Raw genomic sequence first — 26,699 nt, forward strand, 5'->3', positions numbered from 1 at the left:
GATTGTTGTTACAGGTAAGATTTTCTGGCATCTTTCCTCCATGGAAATGTCTTTCTCTTGGTGAAACAGCAAATCCCTTCTGTTGCCCAAAGATAGCATTGACATAGTTGGACAACACAGCTTTTTTTTCCTTTCTTTTTTTTAAAGCTACTGTAACAATCTACAAAAAGTTATTTGTCCACACTAGCCTAAGATACAACAAAAGTGTATGCTATGGATAAGCATTTCACTGATAAAAATTACAATTATCTTATATAATACTGCTTAGATAAGTATGTTCCAGTTGTCCAAATTGTTTTTTATCATGATTTATCCAATTTTCAGCGCATCTAGCACACTCAGCAGCTTTTAAGGACAGACCCTACCCACAGGAATGGGTTCTAGCTGTCTTTAACCATTTCCATCTCATTCAGACAGTGCTGACCTCGAATATCAATCTTATTCAGGTTTTTTCTTTTCCTTTTATCTTTTCTCTTTATTCCTTTATTACCCTCACTTCTGAGCCTGCTTGATGGAAAGCTAATACAGAACACAGACTGAATGCAAATGGTTTAATATATTCAGGGATTAATGAAGGCATAAACCCTAAAATCACAAATCTAGAAGACATGGAAAGAAATTTAGAGTTAGGAAAATGGGTTTCTTTCCTTCCATCATCCTTTAGTTGTTGGGCTATTTCCCTATGCCCTGAGCTTTGGACAGGCTAGAGGTGTGTCAACTAACAGAGCTCCACCTCCTGATTTTGGTGAATTTAGGAAAATTGGTCATTTTGATGGGAAAAAAACCTGTCAGAAAAGAAGAGCCCTTGATTTCCAGTCCCACAGTCAATACAGAGTGTCAGAGCAGCACCGCCAAATTTACTGCTCCCACTGCCAAACCACCCAGACGTTTAACTTGGAATGAGCAAAATGGCACCAATAAAAGGTGAGGAATCCACTTAGAGGGAGCTGCAAAAACATGTCCCATCCCAGAGGAAGAAAACGTGCTTGGAAAGGCCTCTGGAACCTGGGGAACAGCTTTGTCCCGGGCACCTCGCGTGCGACGCGCAAAATGAGCACGGAGAAAGAAATGCCAGCTCTTTCTGAGCTAAAAAGATGGGTCAGCACTTATCAAAACCTATTAGTTCTTCAGTCCAATTACATTTTGAATGAACACACCCCATTCCCATTGTGTTTCTCAATGAATGATTCTGGTATTTTCTTTCAGGAATATACTGAATCAGCCACTGCGGGCAATTAACTCAATAAATGACTACCAGGGGGATGCTCTGATGCTGTTTCCGTGTGAATCCAAGATCTGTGAAAAGCTGGAAGAGCACTCAGCAGGACAGTGCTGAAAGTGGGGATGTGTTCCCAGCTTCACCCACTGACACAGACCCGTGAAGCTAAAGGGTAACAAATGCCAGCACTGCCGAGCAGAATCTGGCCCTGGATGGGTGTAAAGCCAGTAAGAATCCAGGGTGAAAAACTGCTGCACTCAATAAAAATCACCTTTCCAAATACTGACATTTTTGCTTTTTTTCCTGTTTAGATGCAGTTTTAGGAAAGAGAAAGGGATCACGAGAATTTACATACAAATTGCCCTAGGAAACAGTCAGATCACCCATGCAATCTTGTTTTTTTAATAAAGGCACTTACAGGTACTATGGCTTGCATATCAAAAGTTATCCTGATACTCTCTGTGGGCTTGGGCAGATATTTCTATTTCTTTCTGCATAACCCCACTCACTAAAGATAAATATTATACCAAAAGCAAAGCTGTCCAAAGGAAATGCACTTTTTGAGTCTAGTCACATGCAGCCATGCCAACATGAACCAGCAAAGGCTCTCACCTGGCAAGGGGCAGCCCAGGATCTCCAGCCTCATGCAGATGCTGCCCTCCTGGAACCAGGAGCGCGGGTTGATGCGGATGTAACGCGCCACCAGCGGCACCGGCAGCATGTTCAGCACTGGGATCTCCTTCTCGCTGTTCCCTTCAAAAATCTGGGGGAAAGAAAGGGCAACATCAGTGCTTCAGACTGACTCAGAGTGCTTTTGGTAAGAGAAATGTAAATGTAAAATGTAAAATCACCTTTCAGCTCCAGGCTGATGGTGGCTCGGGCCAGATCTGCTTTTTGAGGATGGCAATCCCCCCATTCCCCCATGGCAATTCTTATTTTGTACCTTGGGATTTGCTCTTGAAATCAATGAGAGATGCTGCCACTGACTAATCTGTGGCCAGCCCCTGCTTTCCCACCTCTGCTCTTCCCCATAAAACATGTTTTGTTCTACTCACCACATCTCCAGACTCGTTCCTCACAGCAGTCCATGCATGGCTGTCATTGCTCACCAACACTCGGTAAGAGGTCACCCAGTTACTCCTTGAAAAAGAGAATAAATAAGTTACTTTTCAGAACTTAGAATGGCTGCACATTATTTAATATAATCAAACTTATAAGGCTGCTAGCAGTGGAAATCCCATTTGGCAAAGTCATGCCAATCTGGATTCAACACACTTTTCAAAAAGCCTGGCACAAAGAGGCAAAATCCTGGTGAGATAATATTCTGGGATTCCAGGGGGTGAGAGACTTGCTGCTCTCCTCTCCTTTTATATGCAGAGTTTGGGATAAATGGCTTATCTAGGATAGATTTATGCAGTGTTCAAAGATCATCTTTTCAGCTGCAGAGCATTTATTAGTTCTGCTGTTATTATCAGAGAGGATGGGAAAAAAGTAATAAATCCTCAAGGATGAAACATCTGTGAATTTCAACCAGCAAAATTTCCATTTCTTTCAATAGAAGAATAACTGGTGCCTGCAGTTATTCTTGTATTTATTAGCAAGAGACAGGGACAGAGAGACAATTGATCACAGGACTACTGCACTCCTACAATATCCTGATCAATCCCCAATAGGCTGATTTTTCTAATGTCATCTGATTTACAGCAAAATCCCCTTTCATCTAAAAAAGTCAAATACTTCAGTTATGTCTCATCTGGATCCAGCTAAAGAAGAGTATGAGCAAATGTAAAATGCTGCTTCCTATATTCTGGATTAAAGCTGTGGAGTTTCACACTGCTCAGGCATTACCTGTGGACAGGTAACAATGTGTGTACAGGGCTGGAGAAGGCTGGAGAAGGCAATGCCCAACTCTCCTCCCACATTTGTTACTCAGAAAGGGCAGCAGTGATTTGTTTTTTCCCCTAACACCTGGTTTCAGTAGGCAGGGACTTGGAGGAGACTTGTGGCTTGGAGGAACATTTGTACCATGAAGTCAGTCCAGGATGATTAAATTCCATATTTATGTGCAACCAGCAGGGCTCTGAGCTGCTCTTCTTCAGCACAGCTAAGCTACAGTCCCATGGCTGGGAGTGAAACCAGGGCTAGGAAAGCTCTTGGCACTGCAGAGAAGAAAAGGGCACTTGGGCAGGTATTAGAGAAGCAGCAGAGCATAAAAATTGAAGATCAGGAGTGCCTGGAAGGACAGAAACACCTAAGGACTTCCTCTTGTACTGCTCCTGTACAAATACAATTCTGATTTGTTTTGTTTTTTCTTTTAAAATCAGCTAATAATGGCAAACTACCTATGAACACACACTCCACATTGAACCCACTGTGCCTGTGTTTAGGGACAAACCAGCCTTTTTGTGCTCACTAAAGAGTCAGGCTTCTAATGAAGACCAAAAAGGGACAAGGATGGAACAAGGGAAAAACCATCAGCTCCAGTTCACCAAACCTTGTACAAAACAGACAACTGAGGTTTTTTACACATCTGAAAACAAAGATGAGGTAAATATTTAGTAGGATTTGGAAAATCACGTCTGGAAATTCTATACTAATGCCCACAAAAGTAAAAAAATGAGATTTTGACAAAAACCCAACAAAATAACAACTGAACAAACCCAGCTCTGTTTTAGACACTAAACCAGTCCTTTGCAACTCTTTCACCAGCCTCCTTCAGTGAATAGACTTTGCCATTCATGTTAGATTAAATGGAAAAATCTTGACTATTGCCAAGCAGGCAACTTTTTGTTATGGCAATGAAAAGAAGGGTACATCTATCACTTGTAATGCACACAACTTTAGTATTTGGTAAACAACTGTAACAAGTTAGCAGCACTCTGAAAATCCTAATTGCCTGCCTTTCAGTGGAAGGGCTCCTGGGGTAGGAGATTTACTGCAGAGCTGAGAAGTGCCGTGCTGGCGTCTCTAAAATTTGGCTGTAAAATGATAAATGACACACAACAAAATAAACAGTGACTTCAGCATGCTGGATAAGTTTCTCCTGACTCTTGCAAAGAACTTTCTTCCCTCAGCTTCTCTGTATTCTCAAGTTGAAGAAAGGCTGATTTACTTCTGTCAAATAAAGGAGTTGACAAGAGGGAAGGAGAGGGAGTTGTGACAAGGACATAGAGTGCCAGGACAGGGGTGATGAAAAAAAGTAGGTTTGGATCAGATATTGGGAAAAAATTCTTGGTTGTGATGGTGCTGAGGCCCTGGCACAGGGTGCCCAGATCCCTGGCAGTGACCAAGGCCAGGTTGGACAGGGCTTGGAGCAGCCTGGGACAGTGGAAGGTGTCCCTGCCCATGGCAGGGGTGGAATGGGATGAGCTTTAAGGTCCCTTCCAGCCCAAAGCATTCTATAAAATGGCCAACAGCAAAACTCTAAAAAGAGGAAAATAGCTTTTTCTGAATTACTAGGAAAATACAAGCTTGAGAGCAAAACTCCTGGGTTTGAAGGAGGGTGCTGGTGGCACTGTAAATATTCAGTGCACATACAATTATATTGAGCTTTTTGCTGTTTTTTTTCTTAATTTTTATTTTTATTTTTATTTTATTTCCTTGCTCATTTTGTTGGGAGTTTGCATGAGCTTTGCATAATTGTTTCTTTTACTATTCTTGGTCATCTCTCAAAATCAGGCTAAAGGACCAAGAGAGGCAACGGCACAACCCAAATTACATCATTGCTCCTGAAGTATTACAGAACTTTTTTCACTTCAACTGCACAGATCAGATAAGGAAGGCAAACACAACACATCCATATTCATTGCTCAACATTTGCAGAAGCAATTCAAACAGAGTACTAAAGTCACATGAAACCATGACAAACATGGACAGACTTTTGTAAGAAAATCATGGCACATACAGGGTTTTAAAAGAACAAGCTTGATTTACTGGCATGAGAAAATGCTGCTGTCACAGTAACATTTCTAAGCTGGGACTTTCATTTAACATATTTTGATTTTCTCACTCCCTACCACTACAAAAGTTCAAACCTCTCCCAAAGGAAAACACATACAAGTAGTCCTGCACATTTTCCATCTTGAGTGGCAACAAGCAGCGTGCTGTGGAGGGACAGAATGCAATTAAAACCCTAATGGACTGCATCCAGTCTTGGACACTGGCAGGATAGAAGGACCTCAGAGGGTCATGGAGGAGGTAAATCAGTGCAATGTAAGAAGGTACACACCATATACTATTCATTGTGTTTGCCTGTGAGGAAAAAGCTGAATAAAAACATCACAGGGATCAGATCCTTCTCTCACTTAAAGCCTCCAGGGGCTTAAATCCTTCCCACTTTTCCCCCAATGCCACCATAAAAACAGTTTCTGACAATGTTAAGGAGGCTCCTGTAAATTCAGACTGCCCTGGGAAATGGCACCTTCTCCCTAAAAGCCACATCCCCACGCTGGGGCAGGGGAGCTGTGTGTGGGTTCTTGGGTCAGAGGATCTGGAAAAAAAACCAGCAAAGCCCTAACTGACTGAGTGTCATCAAACCCCAGACGCTTCCACAGCTCCAGACAGACAAGAACTCACTAAATCCTCCCAAGAGCTGCAGCTTTCCCTCCCGTGTGTGGCACAGGAGGGCTGCTGACCCCAGGGAGCAGCTGGATGTGGAACAGCATTTCCTGGGATCCAGGAGTTCCAGAAACACCTGGTTTATTCATGCAGGCACAGAAATTTAAAGCTTTTTTTGTGGCAATCCATCAGAGGAACATGGCAGCTAAAGCCAAGCCTTGTGCTAGGAGAAATATTGGGGAATTTTGTGTGTGTGATCACCTGGTGACACCAAGATCCATCTCCTCAGGTTTGGGATTTGCAGACAGGGATTTCTGTCACATCCAATCTCCTTGGAGCCCATCAGCACTGGACAATAAAGCTGTCTAAGGAAGGCTGAAATAAAGCTGTAATGTTTTCCAAGACTCAGGATGTCCCTGCTGTTGTTTCACAGAAGCTTTTCTGGTTTCACTCTATAAAATCTCTCAGGACCTACCACAACACTCCTAAGAGAAAAATACAGATATTTGCTGGGGTTATAGAGCTGAGGAGACTGAATTCCAGGGAAGTCCTAGGCTAGCATTCTCAAAAGAGAGCATTAATTATGGAGCTCTTTCTTGGCACAGAAGCCATTGTGTGACAATCCAGGAGTGTTTGAGGTTACCCCCAGCCCATCACCCTCTGCCACAAAGTGACACTTCTGCCTCACAAATTTCCTCCATGCTGGAAAAAGATCCAAGGTACAGATTTGACAGGGAGCCTTTGGATTCAGGTGCATCCCTTTTAAATAATCCCTTTTAAAATTTATGGCAGCCTTATCTCTTCAGACGCAGCCAATCTGAAAAATCTGAGTATCCACTGACAATATTAATCAATTCTTTTCAGAGACAGTAAATGCAAAAATCAAAATATTATTCAAATTAACTTAATAGAGGGTGGATTTTTGAATTATTACTAATTATTTGATTTTTATCTGTAATGCACTGGCCTTAGACAAAGCTTATTTGAACACCTTCAGTTTCAAATTCAGTCTTTTGTGATGCATGGAAATGTCCTGCTTTTCCAATTTTATCCAAAAAGAAAAGCTGAGGGAATAAATAACTTGCCCAGGGACAGAGACAGTAAACCTGAATCAAAGCAGAGAATTAAAAGCAGATCTCCTACAGCTTTGGCAGGTTCCAGTCCCAATAATCAGCTTTTCCTTATCTACCCACAGCATCAGCTACTGAGCAAAAAGATCATGGGCAGCACCAGAACAGCAAAACACCTTCCAGCTGAGCCTGCCCTGATACAATTTCCTGACTTTTCTCTCTGTGTGTTGGACAAAGGCTGAATCCCAGCTCAGGAGAATGGGAAGCAGAGGAAGGATGCCAGGTTTTTCCTGCCCAGGCTCCAGCAGGCAGAGGATCAGCTGGGAATTGGGATTGTTTGGGTTTTTTCCCTTTGAGAAGCTCCTGCTGCATGCCATGTTTAAATGCCAAGCTTCTTAGTCATGGAAAGCTGACCTGCAACAAGTGAAATAAATCTAAAATAAATATTGATCCTCATCTCTGAGGGTGCTTTTCCACATCAAGGAAAGCCCAGGGGATTTGAGGTGCTGGTGAGCAGAAGCTCAAGCCCAGAGTGGCAGAGATGGGCCACAAAGAAGACTGAAGGGATGGAGCATCTTCCTGTCTGGAAAGGAGAGAACTGGGGGTGTTGAGCCTGCAGAAGGCTCTGGATTGGACCTTAGAGCAACTTCCAGGGCCTGAAGGGGCTCCAGGAGAGCTGGATAGGGACTGGGGACAAGGGATGGAGGGACAGGACACAGGGAATGGCTCCCACTGCCAGAAGGCAGGGATGGATGGGAGATTGGGAACTGGGAATTGTTCCTGTGAGAATGGATTGCCCAGAGCAGCTGTGGCTGCTCCTGGATCCCTGGAAGTGTCCAAGACCAGGCTTGGGATCATGGAAGGTGTCCTATGGCAGGGGGATTGGAGCAGGATGACTTTTGATATCCATCCTAACCCAAAATATTCCATGATTCTCTGACATTCGTGGAATTAGACCAGCAAACACCAGCAGAGCTCCCATGAACAACAGACCTGGCTCCAACTGAGCATTTTATTCTTCTGCTGTCAGGCCAACCTGATTTATCTGCAATAGAACCCCTAAAATTAATATAAAATAGACCCATTCAGGCAAATAAATGTGTACCCAGCAATAATAAATAAAGTGTAACACCAAAATACTTGATATAGCAAAATCTCTGTACCAAAAAAATGCTGGACAAGCTTTATACTAAATGATACTCATGCAACAGAATCAGCATGCTGGCAATTAAATGGGTTTCTACTTGAAAAATTAATTTGTACTCTCATGCAATTAAATGTAAAACCATTAATATTAGTATTCTATAATAATAATTATGCTGATAAAATTTTAAATCACCCACTGCCAAACAGCTTCCAAATCAGCCAAGTCAGAAAATGCCCAGGCAAACCACAGGTAGCCCAGCAAGTTTTGCAAACTAATTAAAATAAATATGATTTAGGAGATGGAGATTGACTAGCCAGCAAGGGTATTTTTTTAATAATTGAAATCTTTGAATGTTTAATTTTTAAAATTGCTTCTAGCTGACTGAAATGAATGTACTGCTGTGAAATCCATCTCTTTGGAGGCCCAACGAAGAAAAGCTCAGACCCAGAATTTCACTTGCTTGAAATGAATTCAGCACAGATTTTTCAAAGCTTTACTCAATAAACAGGAGTTGGGGTTGCCAATACCTTTCCAACCCAACATTTGCAACTTACAGCTGGGTTTTTACAAGAATTTTATTAATTCTATAAAATCTGGTGCCACTGTGGATGTTTCTTTTTTTGCTGTGGTACATTCAGCCAGAAATGCCTGAAGGTGCCAGGCTCAGAGACATCCTCTGCCCCAAACATTTTGGTCTTAAACCATTTTGGGCCACTCTACAATGAGACCTGCATGAGTTTGAAATTCTTTCAGAATTCTCTGTATCTGCTGAACACAACCAAGCTGTGATGCCTTTTCTTCTGAACCTCTTTTTGTGGCATTCTTAATTTTCCATTCTTTTTTTGTGCATACCTCACCTTTGTAAATCATTCATGTATTTTGAGGAGAGCTATCCAGACTTTCCAGGCAATTCCTTACTTCATGAATGTTAAAATACAGGAAAATGAAAAGCCCTGAGAGTCACCAGCAGACAAACACTGCCATTTGTGCCCACAGCTGAGAGAATATTTACAGCAATGCTGGAGGCTCTCAAGCCCACAGAGAGGTGGCCAAGTGCCACCCAGTGCATGTGGAAGGGACATTGGTTTGGGAAGGGCACAAGTGGAGGGACAAGGAGCTTGATGAACATGACCCCCACCCAACCATTCTTGTTGTACCAAGTCATCGTTCACGTGCCAAAGACACAAACCCAGGCTGTGATGAGTAAGGGTGAGCAATCAGCTGCAGCAGATGCCCAAATTCACTGGAAGTCTCCTTCCCCAAAAGGATTCGCCTCATTTGATTTCAAGTCCCTTCCACAGAGGTTGCAAAGCTTTCCTTCCTCTTCTGAGCATCCCCACTGTGCAGGGCAGGTTCTGTCCCCTCCTCAGCCCCCTCTGGGAGTGCAGAGTGACCACAGCCCCGGGGTGGCACTGTCCTGTTCCCTGCAGTGAGTGACAAAGACTGGGCACAGGATCCCCGTGACAAATCAGAGCCACAACAGAACAGCATCAGCTCTGACATTTCTGTCAGACAGACTTGGGAAAGCATCAATCTGTGCCTGGGTGTGCTGTCAGCACCCCACCCACACAGGATCACCCCAGCTGGTCACAGAGGCAGCTCCCCAGAGGTGGGGAGGGCTCATCAGTGACAAAATCCTGGGCAGGGGGCAAGAACTGAGCTGGAAAATCAACAGGGCACAGGGAGTGAAATTAAACAAATAGATGGACAGCCCTGGAGGTGCAGCTGTCAAAGGCTGGCTCATGAAAACCCATGAGAGGGATTCACCAAGCCACACCCAGAGAAAATCAAACTTATTAGGTAAACCCATCATAATCATTAGTGTAAGATGGAACTGCTGACGCTATTATCTCAAGGGAGCTTTTCCTGCCATGAGTTCGGGTTGTTTTATAACTCCCATCAATACACTTGATATGATTTATATGGATTTGGAACAATTCACCCCATGAGGCTGACTTTGGGAAAGCTGTAATCATCTCTGCAGTCCTGTCACCCAGTCAGGACAAATAACAGTTTGCACTGATTTAATGCACCAGAATTACCCAAGTCTGCACACAGCAGCTGCTTGTTTTGTTACATGATCCGGATAAAACATGGAGACAAATCCCCTGGACTTGTTGAAGTTTCACCAGGGTGTGTTTTCACAGCCTCTGCGAGGGGACAGGAGGAGCTGCTCTGAAAGGCAGAGCCAGCTTTGTCTGTTGTGCTTGTGAGCTGGGCAGGGTTTGGGGTTTATCCTTCTCTGCTCTCGCAAGCAGAATTGCACTGCAGAATTCTGGCCCTTCATGTGTACAGTGCAAAATTCTGTTTTAGATTGTAGTAGCAGCTCAAAGGGGTTTATTCTTCTCTGCTCTCACAAGCAGAGAAGCACAGCACTGCACTGCTGAATTCTGGCCCTTCATGCGTAAAATGCAAAATTCTCTTCTCTTAGCTTGTAGTAGCAGCTCAAAATACCTGTGAATATCCACACCACTTTCCTGAATGCCACCCCAGTGCCACTGGAAGGATTATCACTGCTCTTCTGGTATTGTTGGAATGCTAAGATGCTCATGTGATCACCTCTTCAGGAAGCCAGTGTTACTACTGAGACCATGACCTTAGCACCAGGAACAGCTGAAAAGACCCTGGCAGTGTTGGACTTGATGATGTAGAGGCATTTTCCAACCTTAATGACTCTGTGACTCTGATTATTACTGCCTTGCAAGCAAGGAAATGACCCCCTTGCCACAGACACTGCCTAAACACCAAATCTGAGCTTCTGAGAATCTGCCAGTGAGTGCAGCAATGAGTTGGAATGTGGGGCAGCACATTCATTTTGTGACTGAAGAGCAGAATGCTGTAGCACCGAAATTAGAAGCAAGCAGGCAAATTGCACTGACCTAAATTTATCCTCAGCTGCATCTCTGGAAGGCACCCAGCTTGTTACAGACCTTCAGTTCCCTCAGGGCACTTGGTCAAAAGGGACGCTGGGGCACCATGAAGAGCTGCACTGCACACAGGGAAGGCTGAGGTCGAGGGTGCACCACCAAAAATACTGCAAAATCATTCTCCTGTTCAATCACAAGGATCTTGTCTGTAGCAAAAGCATGATCAGAAACAAAATCCAATCTGCTGGGTATTTATTGTTTGCTATTCCTACAGAGCAGCACAGGGAAAGCGAAGGAGTGCCACAGTAGGGAGTGTGCCATGGTGTCTACACCAGCTTCTGGCTAAAATGTTTCTTCAGCACTAATGAAAATAGGGGACCAGCTTAAAAAGGTGTCAGTTTAGAACCATGCAATACATCAAAGTCATTCCTTCCAGCCAGCAGCACCACTGATTTGGTGTCTCCTCAAACCTTTAAAGAGCTATTGCAATTTTGGGAGACAAAGGAAATAACCTCTACCCAAATCAGACTTGAAAAATTAAGATGTTCCCCCAAAATTTTTTTTCCTAAAGACAAATACTTTGCATAAAAGTAAAAAATCTCCAATATTTTTATGAAGCTGAAAGGTCTTAAAGAGAGCATGCTTGAAAGTAAGTCTATTTTGATTTTTCTCTAAAAATTTCATAATTTTGCTGCAGAACTCCAACTTTCTGCACAGATCATTTCATCCATGCTTTTCCTTATTGTTGTCATTTTGTCATTCCATGGCGTGGGGTGATAGTTCACAATTCACCATGACTGAAAGGTTAATTTTTAGAACACACATCTCACTCACTGCAACATTACATCCTCTCCTGAAAACCACAACATCCTCTGCATTCACACAGCCTGAAGCTTTATATTACTGTCAGCACACACTGACTCTATTTTGACATGTGGGTTTTCTCTTGATACAAAAGATGATGCTGAATTAACCGAAGAGAGTTTGGTTTGTGGGAAACAAGTTTACTCTGTTTTTCAAATTCCTGCCAAGCTGCTAAGAGTGATTAATAGTTTCTTTCCCTCTGTCAAGAGAGTGCATATTTTAAATTACAACATCATTGCTTTAAATCCCTGGCACAATTCCACAGTGATGCTTGCAGTGTCCCACTCTACAGCCTTGAACAGTTCTTTAATGATATTTGGTTCCTAAAACTGGCAGATGTAGTGGCAGCAATATGAAGAATTACATATATTATTATTTCATTTATTAATATATATATTTTTATTATTATTCATTATTATTGCTTAAGAATTACTTATTATTAAGAATTACATATTATTATTACATATATTATTTCTCCCCCAAAGCAACAGATATCCTGCTCACTTTCAAGGCATTGGATTTTATCCCTATTAGCCAGCATTTGTGGCAATCCTGATTTTTGGATATCTTCAGTGTAAAAATCAAAAAAGAAGTCCTGGTTCTCGCAGCTGGGCTCAATTTTTTTCTGTGGAATTCATAATCTGCAGATATTCTGGATGATCTAAGCAGATTTGCCCATTTATGGTGGCAAAAGAACACTTTTCCATGATTTCAGGTTTCCCAGGAATGACTGAGGTGCCTGAACAGCAGCAGCCCTCAAGCTCACGTGCTTCCTTTGACTGGTAAAAGGAAGGACTCCTCAAATCCAGGATTTTTTGTTCAAAGCCTGTTTTTGCTTGTTTCAGGCTTTAAAAAGAGAGGAGAAAAATCTGATTCACAGAATCCACAGCCGAGCAAAAAATTCAACTCAGAAGTGCTTTTCCTCAAAAAGGAAATGATGAAACAACCCAAGTATTCACTATAAACCAATCTGAGTTTTCTTCTCTCCCATCAGGTCATCTGTGTTTCCCAGAGCTGCTTCTGCAAGGCCCTCCTGTCTCGAGCCTGGCATGGCCAAGGGGAGCCACAACCCCCAGAGAACACAGGGAACAGCAGGAGAGGAAGGGCTGAGCAGCAGCAGCTCCTGCCAGTGCACAGGCCATGGGAACCCCAAGCATTTTGGTGTTTTTTGCATTGTGTGCAGTGCAACCTTCAGTTCATCATTGCCCAGAAAGCCCAAAAAAGCCCCCACTGAGCAAAGCTGCATGTGAGCAGCCTTAAGCTACCCTTAAACTTCTATTTTATGCCATATTTAATGACTTTGCCTTCAATATATATAAAAAACCATATATATTATTATTATTAATTTCTTATATATTTATTTATATATGTAATGATTTTGCCTTTTATATATTTTATATTATGTAGAATATTATATAGTCGATTATATATATAATTCGAAAGAAAGAAATTATAATATAGAAATATATAGAATATATTTTAGAATATATTTGTATATATATTTTATATATTTAAATATATATATTTATATATTTATAATATAATTCTTTCTATATTTATATATATAGAAATATAGAAAGAAATTATAATATATATCATATATATCATATATATCATATATATCATATATATAATATATAATATATAATACACATGTAATATATAATATATAATATATAATATATGATATATAATATATAATATATAATATATAATATATTATATATAATATATTATATATTATATATATTATATATTATATATTATATATTATATATTATATATTATATATTATATATTATATATTATATATTATATATTATATATTATATATTATATATTATATATTATATATTATATATTATATATTATATATTATAGTTTCTTTCTGGGGGACAGAAATTTATATATATATAAATATATATTATCGTGTCTGATCAGAGTGGTCACCAGACTCCAGGTGCCAGAGCTGTCCCAAAGGAGGAAAAGGATGAGTCCAGCACCAGAAAAAGAGCTCTGGCTGCAGCATCACACACAGGAGAGCACAGGCCACACTGCTGGGAGCTCAAGTGTTGCAGCTTTGCAGTGAAGGGCAAAGGTGTTTGAGGGAGGATCCTGCAGGGTGTCCTTGCCTGCCCTCCCCTGGCATTTTAAATGTCCCCATCAGGTCAGCAGCAGGAAACTGCAGGGACCAGGACAGGTACACATCTGATCTAGGCACAACTTCCAGTGAAGTACAGTTTTTTCATTTTGTTAAACTCTTTTTCAATACAGAGATTGGTTTAGTGGTTCCTTATCCCAGTGTCATGGAATCACAGAATGCTTTAGGTTGGAAGGGACCTTAAAGATCATCCTGTTCCATCCCTGCCATGGGCAGGGACACCTTCCACTGTCCCACTCCAAGCCCCAGCGTCCACCCTGGCCTTGGATCTCCAGGGATGCAGCCCCAGCTCTCTGGGCACCCTGTGCCAGGGCCTGCCACCCTCACAGGAAAGAATTTCTTCCTAGTATCTGATATAAGCCTGCCCTCCTTCAGTGCCTTGATTTTTTATTTTTAAAATATAAAGCTGGGAAAGTCTCCAAGGCTTTGGACTAAATAAAAATCTTCTATCAGCTCCCCTGCTTGGCAGGTTTTCACTTCTAATACAACACAGATCAGAGAGGTGTTTTCTTGGCTCTCATACCTACAATAAGATTATCCCTCAGCATATGTTTCCATCACTCATGAAAGCACTCTTTTCTTGTCACACGGCCTCATAGAGCTGGGAAGGCGCCTCAGGTGACAGAAGGGCATCTTTTGGTACAAACTTTCCCATCACAAACAATCCCTTTTGGTACCATCCCTGTCAGCAGCTGAGGGTCAGGGAAGGAAGCTGATGAGTCTCCTTTGATTTCTGAGCAAAACAGGCACAAAGGAACCTGCCCATCCCAAAATAAGTCCCACTCCTCTCTTTCTGTCCCTTTCTGGGACTGTTTCTCCCCACTGCCCTGCTCCTTCCATGGGGCACAGCTCAGTTCTCCAGGAGGTGTTTTCAGGAGACATTAACCTGCCCATCTCTGCTCCTGGCAGGCAGAAATGTGACTGTTTCTCCTCAAATCTCAGCAGTAACCCAGGAGGAGCCTGGTCCTGCTCTCCCAACACCAATCCTGCTCTTCCTGCAGACCCTCAGGGCTCTGCACACCAATTTTTTATGGGAAAGAGTCAAACACAAAATTTGACCCGTGGCAGGGGAACTGAAACTCAACAATCTTGAAGGTCCATTCCAACCTTCTGTAATCTGGTGTTCCTATGGTTTAAAAAACCCCCAAAACCCCAAGATGACTGTGAATACCAGCCATAAATAGAGTGTCAAGATCTGCTGTAAACTCCTAACAGAGCTGAACTAAAAAGAGAAGCATGACAGGGTGAAGCAGTGCAGCTCTGGCGTTAAGAGGAACAGCAATGTCAAGAGGATGAGTAAAGAAAAGAGTAAGGCTTTGCTTCATAATTACCTACCTAGCACAGAACAATGTGGAATAAATATAGAAACCTTATTGCCAAATAAGCACCTACTCCCACAAGCACATTAAAAGAAATTAAACAAAAAAAAAATCCCCACAAAAAATTCAGCTGTTGAAAGGAAAATATGATTTTTCTAAGATACGAGTGACATTTTTTCTGGTTTACCCTCAATTATGTGTCACATTCATTTTCTAAGGAGAGTTCTGACTGAATGGATCTCTCAGAGTGACTGTGCATCTCTTGCACACTTGTGCAAAAGGTCCAGCAGCACAAGTGCCATTATCTGCTCACACAAAGCTGTGAGACTTGGTGACAAATTAAAAGGCCAAACAAACACACGAAGAGCAGGAAAAAACCCCAAATCCTCACCTCCAGCTCCTGTATCCCTCTCATACATTCCACAACAGTCACAGAGGAGTAAATGCAGACAAATCCTGGCAAAACACTTATTTCTCTGTGCCATGAGAATTCTCTAGCACAAGCAGTGGCCAGAAAGCTCAAAAATAGTATATTTTTCATATACACTATATATATATATGCATAATTATATGCATATATGTAATTAAGTAATATTTTAAAATTAATTCTAAATATATATAAATTTATAAATAATATGTTCACATATATAATACCTATGTAAATATACATAGTACTATAAAGTTTGTTTTATCTGCTCTCAAAAATCGCGTTGTTTAGGAATTACAGCAATTACTTGGTGATCACATAGGGATTAAGACATCTCATAGAAGCATGGTTATTTAAAACTAAATTAAAAAGGTCCCTAAAACTACAACCTAAGCTAATCCAGTTAAATATTGGGAAAGAATGAGGAAGTTTAACACAAGCAAATATGACAAGGTGAGTGTAAAGGCCCAGATGTAGACCATTACTAGAGAAGTTTGCTACCCTTAAACTTTTATTTTATGCCATATGTAATGACTTTGCCTTATATATAGATGCAAATATAAATATATATATATGTATTTTTATATATAATGACTTTGCCTTTTTATATATAAAAATAAGTATTTTATATATATTATATTATATTATATTATACTATATTGTATTATATTAGTAATTATATATATTTATATATATATATATATATATATATATATATATATATATATATATATATGACTTTTTCTTATATATAATGACTTTTTCTTATATATAATGACTGCTGCCCCATTCAATGACTTGATGTCTCACAGCATTTCCAATCTGTTTTTTTTGGGGGTTTTCCTAAAGAACCAAAGCACATCAGGACATGAATTCCTTGTTCTGAGAGCTCAGAGTGCCATGGAGAAAAGTCAGGGTGTACTTACGACCAGAGGGAGTTTCTTCCCTGGGTGATGACTCCAGTGAATTTTGTCAGCCTTCGAGCATCGACTTCAATCCACTGGTAGGGGTCATTTCTTCCTGCACACCAAGCACCATCATAAAAATCATTTTCGTTAACACCTGCCTGAAAAGAAGGCAAAGCTGACCATAAATCAGAGCTAAGAAATTGCAGGTTTTTCATGGGAGAAAGAAAGGAACACATCATTCATCCCCCTCACTTTAAGACCCTTGAGGCCCTCACCAAAATATTTCCTTACTCAAGGCAGGGCAGGAAATTCTGGGAAGTCCCTTTGAAAACTCAGAATGTTTACACATAAATTTCAGTCAGAAAAGATAAACAAAGCTTCAGTCTGTTCTTGTGGCCTGATAGAGCCACAGATCCAGAGCAACAGCCTTTATCCAGAACAAATTATTCACATGGTCTGCAGAGTTTGGAAAGTCCTAAAAAGCCAGCTCTAGCCCATGTAAATAATGGTGATTAGAAAATCAGTGATTAGAAAATCTTGTTTTCCCTGGAAGCAGCAAAGCAGAGTGCAGGGCATGAGGAAACAGCAGCACCACACCAGAACCAGATTTATTAATTTTCATAGCCAGGGTGGCAAAGGTTAAAAATTCAGGAATGTCTGGCTGCTCCCCAACTGGAGCACCAACCTGTATCCCAGTTTCTGCTGGAAACCCACCACAAACAGCTTTCCCAGCATTTCAAACAAATAGTTGAAGGTATTTTGGGTAAGCTGTTTTCCAAATAAATCTGAACTAGAATTTAATGAAACATAGCATCTGAAGCTTTCAGAGATTTATTTTCCTTCTAAAGCCCAGGAAATGTTTGGCACCAAGCTGGATGCTGGCATAAAGAGCAGAGAAGCTTTGCCATGTGGTCCTCTGAGGCTACTTGTATTTTTGTGGTATTTCATCTGTGGTTTATGTGGATTTATCATTGCCATCCATGTAATTCCAGGAATGGAGATCATTAAATAGTTCCCAAATCAAAATGAAGAGGTTTACAGACTTTTCTACCCAAAAGGGTGGCTCTAACTCAGAGAGGATGCAGTGGTTAATCCCTTTCCCCAGTGTGGCATCTGGAAGACGTGCTCCAAAACACAAGACACTGATTCAATTCCTAAAACACCTCATTTTCTCATTTTCAGGACTGAAATAAGGCAACTTAAAAATCACTTGTTTTCCTACATCTACCAAAATTAAATTAAGCCCCCTATTTTATGCATTAGCTCTGATATTTTAAGGCGAAGTTTGTATAAAAGTCAAATAAGACAACACAGAGAAAAAAGCCTGTTAACAATGGGAGATAAATTCTTCAGGGAGAGCAGAACAACGGGAAAACATGAGAACACAAACATGGTCACTGACCTGAGTTATAACCCTTGGCAAGAAAAGGTTTCAATGCATTTTAAAGTAAGATGGAATTTGAAGTAGCCTGAGGCTTTAAAACCTTGCCAGGGAGTGTTAAGATCTGCAGAGCACCTTGAACCAGCATCCTGCTAATCCCTTCACACTGGAAATTCCAGCAGCTCCTGCAGAACAAGTGCCCCTGTCTCCCAATCCCTGCTCCTTTTTAAGCTGAGGATATTTCCCTTGGTGTGATGCTCATCAGGGAATAAACCTCTCCTCCATATTGCAATGAGAAGTGGAAAGTAGAGGAAAAATATGGGAAAAGTGCTTATTAAAATGAAAAACCCTCCCACCTAAATTACATTTATGAGTATCCATGGTTTCAACTGGGTTTAAATAAATTTCAGCTGAAATTGCTTATAAAATACGAGGAGTTTCAGTTATCCACAGCTTAAAATACTCTGGCCTTAAATAGGGGCAAAGATCCCATTAAAATAAAGTAAAAAGAAGAAGAAGAAGAGGAAAAAGAGGAGGAAGAAGATGAAACCCCATGCTGCTACTTCTTCCTGCTCTCTTATTTTCTGATAGCAGCTTCTCTAAAGCTAAAAACAAAAAAGGTTTTTACTGGGTAAAAAGAAGGAGGTGTCTGTGTCTAATCACCACAAAATACTATGTGAAAAACAGGAGTTTAATCAATGAGAAGTTATTTTTAGAAATGTATCTGAAGGGAAAAAATTGAAGAAATTTATGCTACAATTTCTCAAGCTTCAAGTCTATATTTTTTTCTGAAGGTGCTTTCTCTCCCTATGGCCACTTCAAAAACTGTTTCTATAAAATAAAAACTTATAGATTCAATCAAGTATTTAGTAATTAGAATTCCTATTAAATTTCTTTGGGAAAATGCTCATTCCTGAAAGATCTTGTACAGTTTTCACCAAGTACTCTATCAAATAATACAGATCAAGATCTTTCCTCCACAAAGTGTTTACTTGAATTTGAAAAATCCATATTGAATTACTGGAAAAAGCAGATTCAAGTTATGCCATGGGTACTTAAATTATCTTCATAAGCAGGAGACTGAAAGACTGAAACAGCTGATGAAAACTGGAAGCCAGGGCTAAGTCTTTTTCCTTTCACAGAATATTCAAGAATAACTCCAAGTCTAACCCAGTTTGTGCTTCACTTGCAGCCAAATGCAAAAAATATTTCTCAATATACAGTGTCTTATTAAAAAAAACCAAACCCTTTTGGACAGAGGAAAAGAGATTTTTTTTCTGTCCCTCACAAATCAGTTATTCCCAAGTGTGAAAGCTGAAAAATGTAATTCAGCTAAACCAAATGAGCTGCTTATTAGGTATCCAGAAAATAATATGAAGGTTATAAATTCCTTTACAAATAATATGACTTTGCATTTTAATTCATGTTTGTCTTCCAAATTAGATGTGTGCAAGAATAAAAAGTTGCTCACAATATCAATGTTGTCCTCATTATTCTATAATGAGGAGAAAGATGACACTACCAAAATGTACTCAAATAAAGAAACTCCAGTCTTCTGCCTCAAATCAGCTGGAGTAGCAGTAAAAATACACCAAATATCAAACCACCTCTGCTTCAACTCTTTTCCATTCCCAGCAGGATGATCAAAAAAATTATTTTACCATAGGAAGTTTGGGAGGGGAAAAAAAAGCGAGCATTACTCATCACAGGTATTTATAGCAACCACTGCCAGTAGGGAAGAACTGAAACACACAGGCTGCAAGGAAACCTTCAACAATTTTGCCTTTTCCTTGTGATTTGATGATGCAGCTTTTCAAAGGGAGCAAAGACCTGGAATGACAATCATGGAACCATGGAATGGGTTGGGTTGGGAGGGAGATTAAATCCTATTGAGTTTCAACCCATGCCATGGCAGGGACACCTTCCACTGTCCCAGGCTGCTCCAAGCCCTGTCCAGCCTGGCCTTGGGCACTGCCAGGGATCCAGGGGCAGCCACAGTTGGAAATCCATTCCAGTCCTCCCCACCTTCACAGGGAACAATTCCCAATTCCCAATATCCCATCCATGCCTGCCCTCTGGCACTGGGAGCCATTCCCTGTGTCCTGTCCCTCCATCCCTTGTCCCCAGTCCCTCTCCAGCTCTCCTGGAGCCCCTCTGGGCACAGGGAGGTCTCCTTTAGACACAAATGCCTGAGTTTGCAGACATGATGTTGCTTTACTTGGGTTATCTTCAGTGTTTGGGTTTCTCCAACCAGGAAAATGAGGAAGGGAAAGAAACATAGTTTGACAAATTATCCACTCTTAATTATCATGTAAGTGACAAATACTAATGAATTTCATCCCTGAAGGCAGAGAGCCTCAATTAATATTATTTTATGCCATGATTTCCCTTGATGATGTTAAATTACTCCTGGTTTATCACTAGTGCGGTTAGATCTCCAAAAAATGGCACTCTACTAACATGGCTCATGCCCTTGAGAAATCCCACCTTAATCCCCACACTCAGGCAGGACTGGGAGGAAAATCAGGGCCCACACAATTCAAGGGCACAAGAGAAGCAGATCCTGCAAAGTCTTACCTAGTTTTAAGCCTGTCCTTCCCTGGAATAAAGCACACACCAACTGGTTCATTTCATGTGCTTCAGATAATCTAAACAGGAAAAGTGAAATAACCAAAACAAACCCTGACAAGCTTCGGAAAAACTTAATTATTCTGCAAATTGTCTGAGAACTGAGGCAGTGCCAGTTACCTGGGGAGAGCCCTGAGCTTCTCAGCTGACTTTGCATCAGAGGGTGAGGTTGGCCAGAGAGAGGATTTTGTATTATTCTGGGGGGGGAGCACCACAGTCCCAAGAACATTGTCACAACTCCGTGGTGAAATGCAGATCACTGGACAGGGGCAGCAGCCCATAAAGCTGCTTGTCACCATCCCCACAGCATAACATGTTCACAGAATTCCAGTGGCACAGCGGTGGCTCTGAGCTGGCCAAGTGTTTTCCTTCAAGTACAGCTCTGAACAGCAGGAAAACACAGCAGCTTTTTGCCTTTCCCAGCTCACTGCAACCTCCTGTGCTGAGCAGCAAAGAGAAAGCACCAGGGAGCTCATCACCCACCTGGCACATCAGCCACCTGCAGCACCTGTCCCTGGATAAAGCAAATTCCCTCTAAATACGAGTGAAATTCAGAAATCTTCATGCACTGAAACCCCAGTGACAGGGACATGCAGATTCCAGGTTTAGAAAAGTTTTAGTGCTATTCATTTTTAACTAAGCACAAAGAAAACTGTTTTTAAAGAAAAATAAAGGCAAGCCCAATTTTTTTAACAGTAATTTTATGTGCTGAGGGGGTTCAGGGAATTACTCCATCTATAGTTTCAGTAGGGGTAAAAAAAAATGGTCTAATCCAAGATTTGGGAAATTTCAGGAAGAGCTGAGTGGCATTTTTCTTCTGCTTTGCTTCCCAGTAAAACACTGTGCCCTTGACTTCTCTGGAGATGATATTTAGAGGAAACATCAGTCATTGGTAACACTCTATTTATTATATATATATATACATTATATATTTATTTATCACCTCTCTGTTTATTTTAACACACTACTGGTGATGAGAGGACTGGATGGACTCCTGCCCTAAACCAGTGTGGTCATGTGTTTAAATAAATTGAACTTCAACAGCAGCATGAGAAACAAGTAGCCAGAACCAACAGAGAACTCAGAGGTGTGCATCACAGTCCCTGGTTTTATGCCATTATATAAACAAGACTGCAATAAAATAACTAAGAACCCCCCTGAATATCACCTGCATTCCATTTTTTTGATCATGAGGGTTTTTTTCCTAGCAGAAAATATCAAAGTCAATGAATATGAAGGCTGCAGGTGAGAGCTCACCTTGCACACAACCCCATGGACCTGGGTTAGAAAGGAAGGGCCTGGATGGACCTGGATTGGGCCCATTCCCACTCTGGCCTGGCTGCCTGCCATCCCCCTTTTCCAGCTGCCTTTTCCAAACTGGTTTCCTCAGCTTTCTGACCAACTTTAATACATTAAAACAAACACTGAAAAAAAATTAGGAGGCCTATGCAGGCATTTTCCTCAGAGAGATGTTTGTGCAGAGGCAGAGTGGTTTAAAAATTGGTTGAAAAATCAAAACTTGATTGGTTGAAATCAGTCCCTCTACCAGAGTGAACCACATGGAATGTGGCAATGGTGATGAGAGCTCATCCCTCCTAGTCCCAGCCTAAGCATCAAATTCCTTCAGCTGGGGAGAAACACAAATGGAGGGGTCTGAAATGAAAGATAAATTAAACAAACTCCAGAGATCTTTCACGGTTGGCTCAGTGCTGATATCCTGTTTATGACTTTAAGTGTTCTGCTTTATCATGCAAAGTAACATTTTTAGTCTGGACAGACTGTAATTCAGAGAACAGCCCTAATAATAAAGTGGGAAATAGAAACATGAGAAATGGGACAATGGCATTTGGTCCTGCAAAGCACCTAAACACATTTTTAATCTGAAACAAAAGATGCTAAACAGGGTTCTGTGTTAGAGAGTTCGGAAGTGAAGCATTTTTTGGATGGTATAATCACTGCTTCTGAAAACAACTGCCTTAGGGAAAGGGTTTCACTTGAAACCACACTTTCAATTGACCACTGTCATTAACTACAGACAGACAACAAAGGAAAAAGCAACTTGCTGTGAGAGCTTCCTTGCAGGCTGGTGAAGGGAACAGGGTGTTGGGATCTTTAGCTGGTCTCAGTGACCCTAAGAAAAGTTAGAAAGTCTCTTTTCCCAGCCCAGTGCTTGAAGAAGGAGCCAGGACTCTCCATTTCTCGGTCTCAAGGTTGTTTATTGTTCCTTATCTATAAAAATTTTTTTCCTGCCCTGCCGAGGTCCTCTTAGCAAGACAGTCCAGGCACTCTGCCTGCCCCCAGGGCAGTGTTATGTCTTTATACTAAAAACTACGTGTGCAATATTTACAATAACTTCCCAATACCTATTACCTGTGTTAGACAGTGAGCTTCTACTCTAAATCAATCTAAAAGTGCCAACATCAGAGCAGAAGATGGAGGCCAAGAAGAAGAAGGAGAAAGGCTGGATGTACCCAGATTCCTCCATTTTGCCCCCTGAACCCCCATACCAACCAGAAACCCCAAAATCTACTTTTTCACCCCGTGATAAACTCACTATTATTCTACTTAAACTGTTGTGGCTTGCAGATCTTCATATCAGGTTGGTTATTTGCTCCATGGGTCATAATCACAGGCATCCTGGGCTCTGTGCCAGGGTCTCTGAGCCCCCTGGCAGGGGTCCTGGCCATCCTGGCCAGCCAGAGGGGTGTTCTGGGTTCCCACAGCAGGGAAAGGAGCTGCCTCCACCTTTGCCTGCTCAGAGTCAGGATCTGCACACCAAGCCTGGAGATTTCCCCAACTATCCCACGAACCCAAAGGTTATCCACCAAACGCCCTCCCTTGCACAGCCCCAGTGCTTCCCCTCCATTTGAATTACATGAGCTGACAAAGCAGTCAGAACCAATAAGTATCCACTGGTTCTCTTTATTCAGCAGCACAACCTGGAGCCATTCTGGCACTCGGGAGGAGGAATTGCTGTTACCTGGATGTTGAGCCTCCCTCGGTGGGCCCCGAGGCCGTAGCGCTTGGCCGTGGAGGCATGGAGCTGGAAGTCAGTAATTTTCAATGTCTCCAGACCGAGTGGAGGGCAATCTACAAAACAAAACATTGATTAAGTTTTAATTGAACAGGAAAACGACAAAAAACAAACCAACAAAACAACACCAAACAAACAAGCATTCACAGTTCCTGGATTTCGGCAGTGCCAAGCTGGCTGGGCCCTCGCTGGGACGGAGGAGCAGAGCAGTGCTGAGGGCAATGAGGAATGGCAGCTCTCAGAAAATCAATGAGGCAATGCAGATTTACACCCTTTGCAGGGGCTCAGAGAGTTATTGCTGCTTGCTCTGTGCTTCAGTTTCTCACAGATATGCACAGTATTTCCTGTCAAGTGCTTTTCACCAGCAAAACGCCCTTTTTATTTTTACTTTTTGTATTTTCTTTTTCATCTCTTGCTTGGATTTTTTTCTACCTCCCTGTACTCATTCCAAGCTACTGTATGAAATTATGTTTCTAATTAAAATCTCTTCTGGAAGCTTCACTCATAGTTCCTCCCATTGCACAACAGCATCTGTTCCAGAGGTCTGGGAGCCCAGAGAGAGCTGAGCTCTGCAGAGGTGGTGATTAAACACAAACAGAACAATTTTGACCCAAGGACCATCTCTCTAAGCCCCAAATTCTGCACATCCTTGAGGACAGAAAAGGAAATGCAAGCACTTCAGCAAAGCAGTTCTTGGAGCTCTGGCTTTGGAAGATAAGAGGTTGGGAAAAATCTGCTCTGTGATTATCAGACAAATATTTGGCTTTTTAATCACTCACTGAAATGTCATGAGGTTATCAAAGTATGAAAGTATCATTTATGGTGGGAAAGCCCTCAAAAATAATCAGGTTCAACCATTCCCTCATCACTGAAATGTTCACCACTACTGTCCCCAAATGCCACATGCACATCTCTGTTAAATCCCTGCAGGGATGGGGACTCTGCCCTGGACAGGGAATGTACCTGGTTGTATTTAACTTTCAGGTTGTCTTTAACTTTCAGGTGCAATTTTGCATTATTAGGCACAAACTGGCAATGTGTGAGATTTCCCAGATTCCTCCTTAGTTCCCAACAAATTAAAAACCCTCAGGAAAAACGTGACAATCAATTGACACAAAATGTGGCTGTCAATTCATGCTGCTGTTTCTTTGGTCATCCTTAGGAAGTTCCCCCACAAATCCAGGGCCAAATGTCTCCTTCAGAAGTAGTAAAGACACAAAGTAAAAATGAATATATTTTCTGAAGTACCAACAGTGATCTTAGTGTTACATAAGAGCTGAAATGTAGACAGCTCCTCATTTCAAAGAGCTTTCAATTAAATTATCCAAAACAGAGAAGAAACAGGATGTGCAATGAAAGGCAGAGGAAGGAATAGCTGGGAGGATTTTGGGATGATTGTCTGATTGTTTTAATTTCATTTCCTTATAGAGTGTTGCATCTTTCATCATACTCCAAGTGGAAGTGTCAGGCTCTGACAGATCTCCTCTGGGAGTAAATTACATTGTTGGGAACTGCCTGCCTCTTTTAACAAGTTTGGTCCTCAAGACAGGTTTGGAAATCACCCTCATGGTGCATGGTGCATTCAATACTTGAATGAAAATAAATGAAAATACTTTCTTCCACTGTTGGCTCTTCTTTGTCCAGTGGACATCCCAAACTGGGAGCAGAGCAGCAGGATTTGCATTCAAAGACCTTTAGATATTTATTTATTTTCAATGTTGGGATTCATGCAGTTTTCCACAAGAGAAAATTTTTGATTTTTATTTAAAATAAAATTATGTTTTCTCTTAATAGTCATATTGTTTGAATATTAGCACTTTAGGAATATAAATGTTTTTCATATGCATACAAATTCCAAAATCAATAAAGGGATGAAAAGAGAAGCATGTAGACTAAAACAACAACATGTAATGTACAGAGATGGTGGGGACAAATTTTTCAATATAGCTTCTTCTGATTACCTCAAATTTACTCATTTTAATACAACAAAATCGACCTGAAGTTGCCATATCACTACTGAAAAAAAATAATTCTGGGTCATACTGAGAATTTAATTTTGGATAAATTATTTTGTTGGGGTGTGTGTCCCCTGCTTCTTGGAGCTACTGGAGATAATCAGGACAGCCTAGTTTTGAAAAACATACAGGAAAAGAAACTGATTTATGGCATTCATAAAAATTTACTTTTTAAAGGATTGCTTTAATACATTTTATTTAACTTGAAGAAATATTTCACAAACCAATGAAAATTGCCACCCAATCAGCAGGGCTGTCTTAATGATTTTGTACTCTCTGTGCCAGTTTGAAAAAACCTTGGGGAAGCCACAGAAATTGGACAGCAGGAATGACCAGAGATTGTGTGAATCTATTGCATAATGGATTCAGCTGGAAATGACCCAATTATTTGGTTATTTCTTTAACCAGCTGAAAATTTAATCATTATAAAACACAGGGAATTCAACTGTGGCTTTGAGATATTGAAATACACGTGTTGTGTACATAAGAACTTAATAAATAAATGCAGCTACAGCATTTCTGGTTTAGAGGGACAAAAAGCAAACATTAAGGTTGAAGATGCAGTGAAGGGGCTGCTGTGGACATTTCTTCCCTCCTGGTCCATATCCAAACATGATTTTGTGTGTGATTTGCAGCCATGGATAGGTGTTCACTTTAGAAATGAGCATTAATAAGGTGTCTGGATCAAATGAATTAATTCCAGTAAACAGAGACAGGGCTTGGATTCAGAGTTAATAACATTTGTCTGTGGGAGTGTGTTCTTGTGAGGTTTCCTGCAGCAATGCTGAATGGCCACATCTCAGTGTCCTTTACTGCCAATTATTCTTCCCCCAGGAGTCCCAGCAGGGCACCAAGGCAGTTCTGGTACCTGGGGGAAATCCCTGTCCCCTAAAATCAGCAGGAGAAACAGCCAGGAACCAGTTCAGTCTCCATTTCATCTCCTGAAATGTGAATTTGCCTCTTATTCCAGGTTTGCCTACAGCAGGAACAGCACCTGGGTGTGCAGCTGAGCTCCCTGCCCAAGCCAGCAGGGGCTCACTTTGCAATCTCACTGTGGGGGGATATTTGAAAGCAGTTTCATCCTCACGATGGCTTTGTCCTG

The 26,699-nt window shown here is 41.2% G+C and overlaps 1 protein-coding gene across 1 annotated transcript in view; it reads right to left on the minus strand.

The window, feature by feature from the left end:
- CPXM2 (carboxypeptidase X, M14 family member 2) overlaps nucleotides 1-26,699 on the minus strand; it is a 66,085-nt gene that overhangs the window by 22,088 nt on the left and 17,298 nt on the right. The window contains exons 2-5 of the mRNA XM_058810356.1: nucleotides 23,529-23,638; nucleotides 16,558-16,697; nucleotides 2,275-2,359; nucleotides 1,832-1,982 (exon numbers count right to left, since the gene is read on the minus strand). Of these exons, the coding sequence (XP_058666339.1) occupies nucleotides 1,832-1,982; nucleotides 2,275-2,359; nucleotides 16,558-16,697; nucleotides 23,529-23,638 (486 nt within the window). The remainder of the gene's footprint in view (nucleotides 1-1,831; nucleotides 1,983-2,274; nucleotides 2,360-16,557; nucleotides 16,698-23,528; nucleotides 23,639-26,699) is intronic.

The sequence above is a fragment of the Ammospiza caudacuta genome, chromosome 9 (genome assembly GCF_027887145.1).
Source record: "Ammospiza caudacuta isolate bAmmCau1 chromosome 9, bAmmCau1.pri, whole genome shotgun sequence".
Classification (NCBI taxonomy): Eukaryota; Metazoa; Chordata; class Aves; order Passeriformes; family Passerellidae; genus Ammospiza; species Ammospiza caudacuta.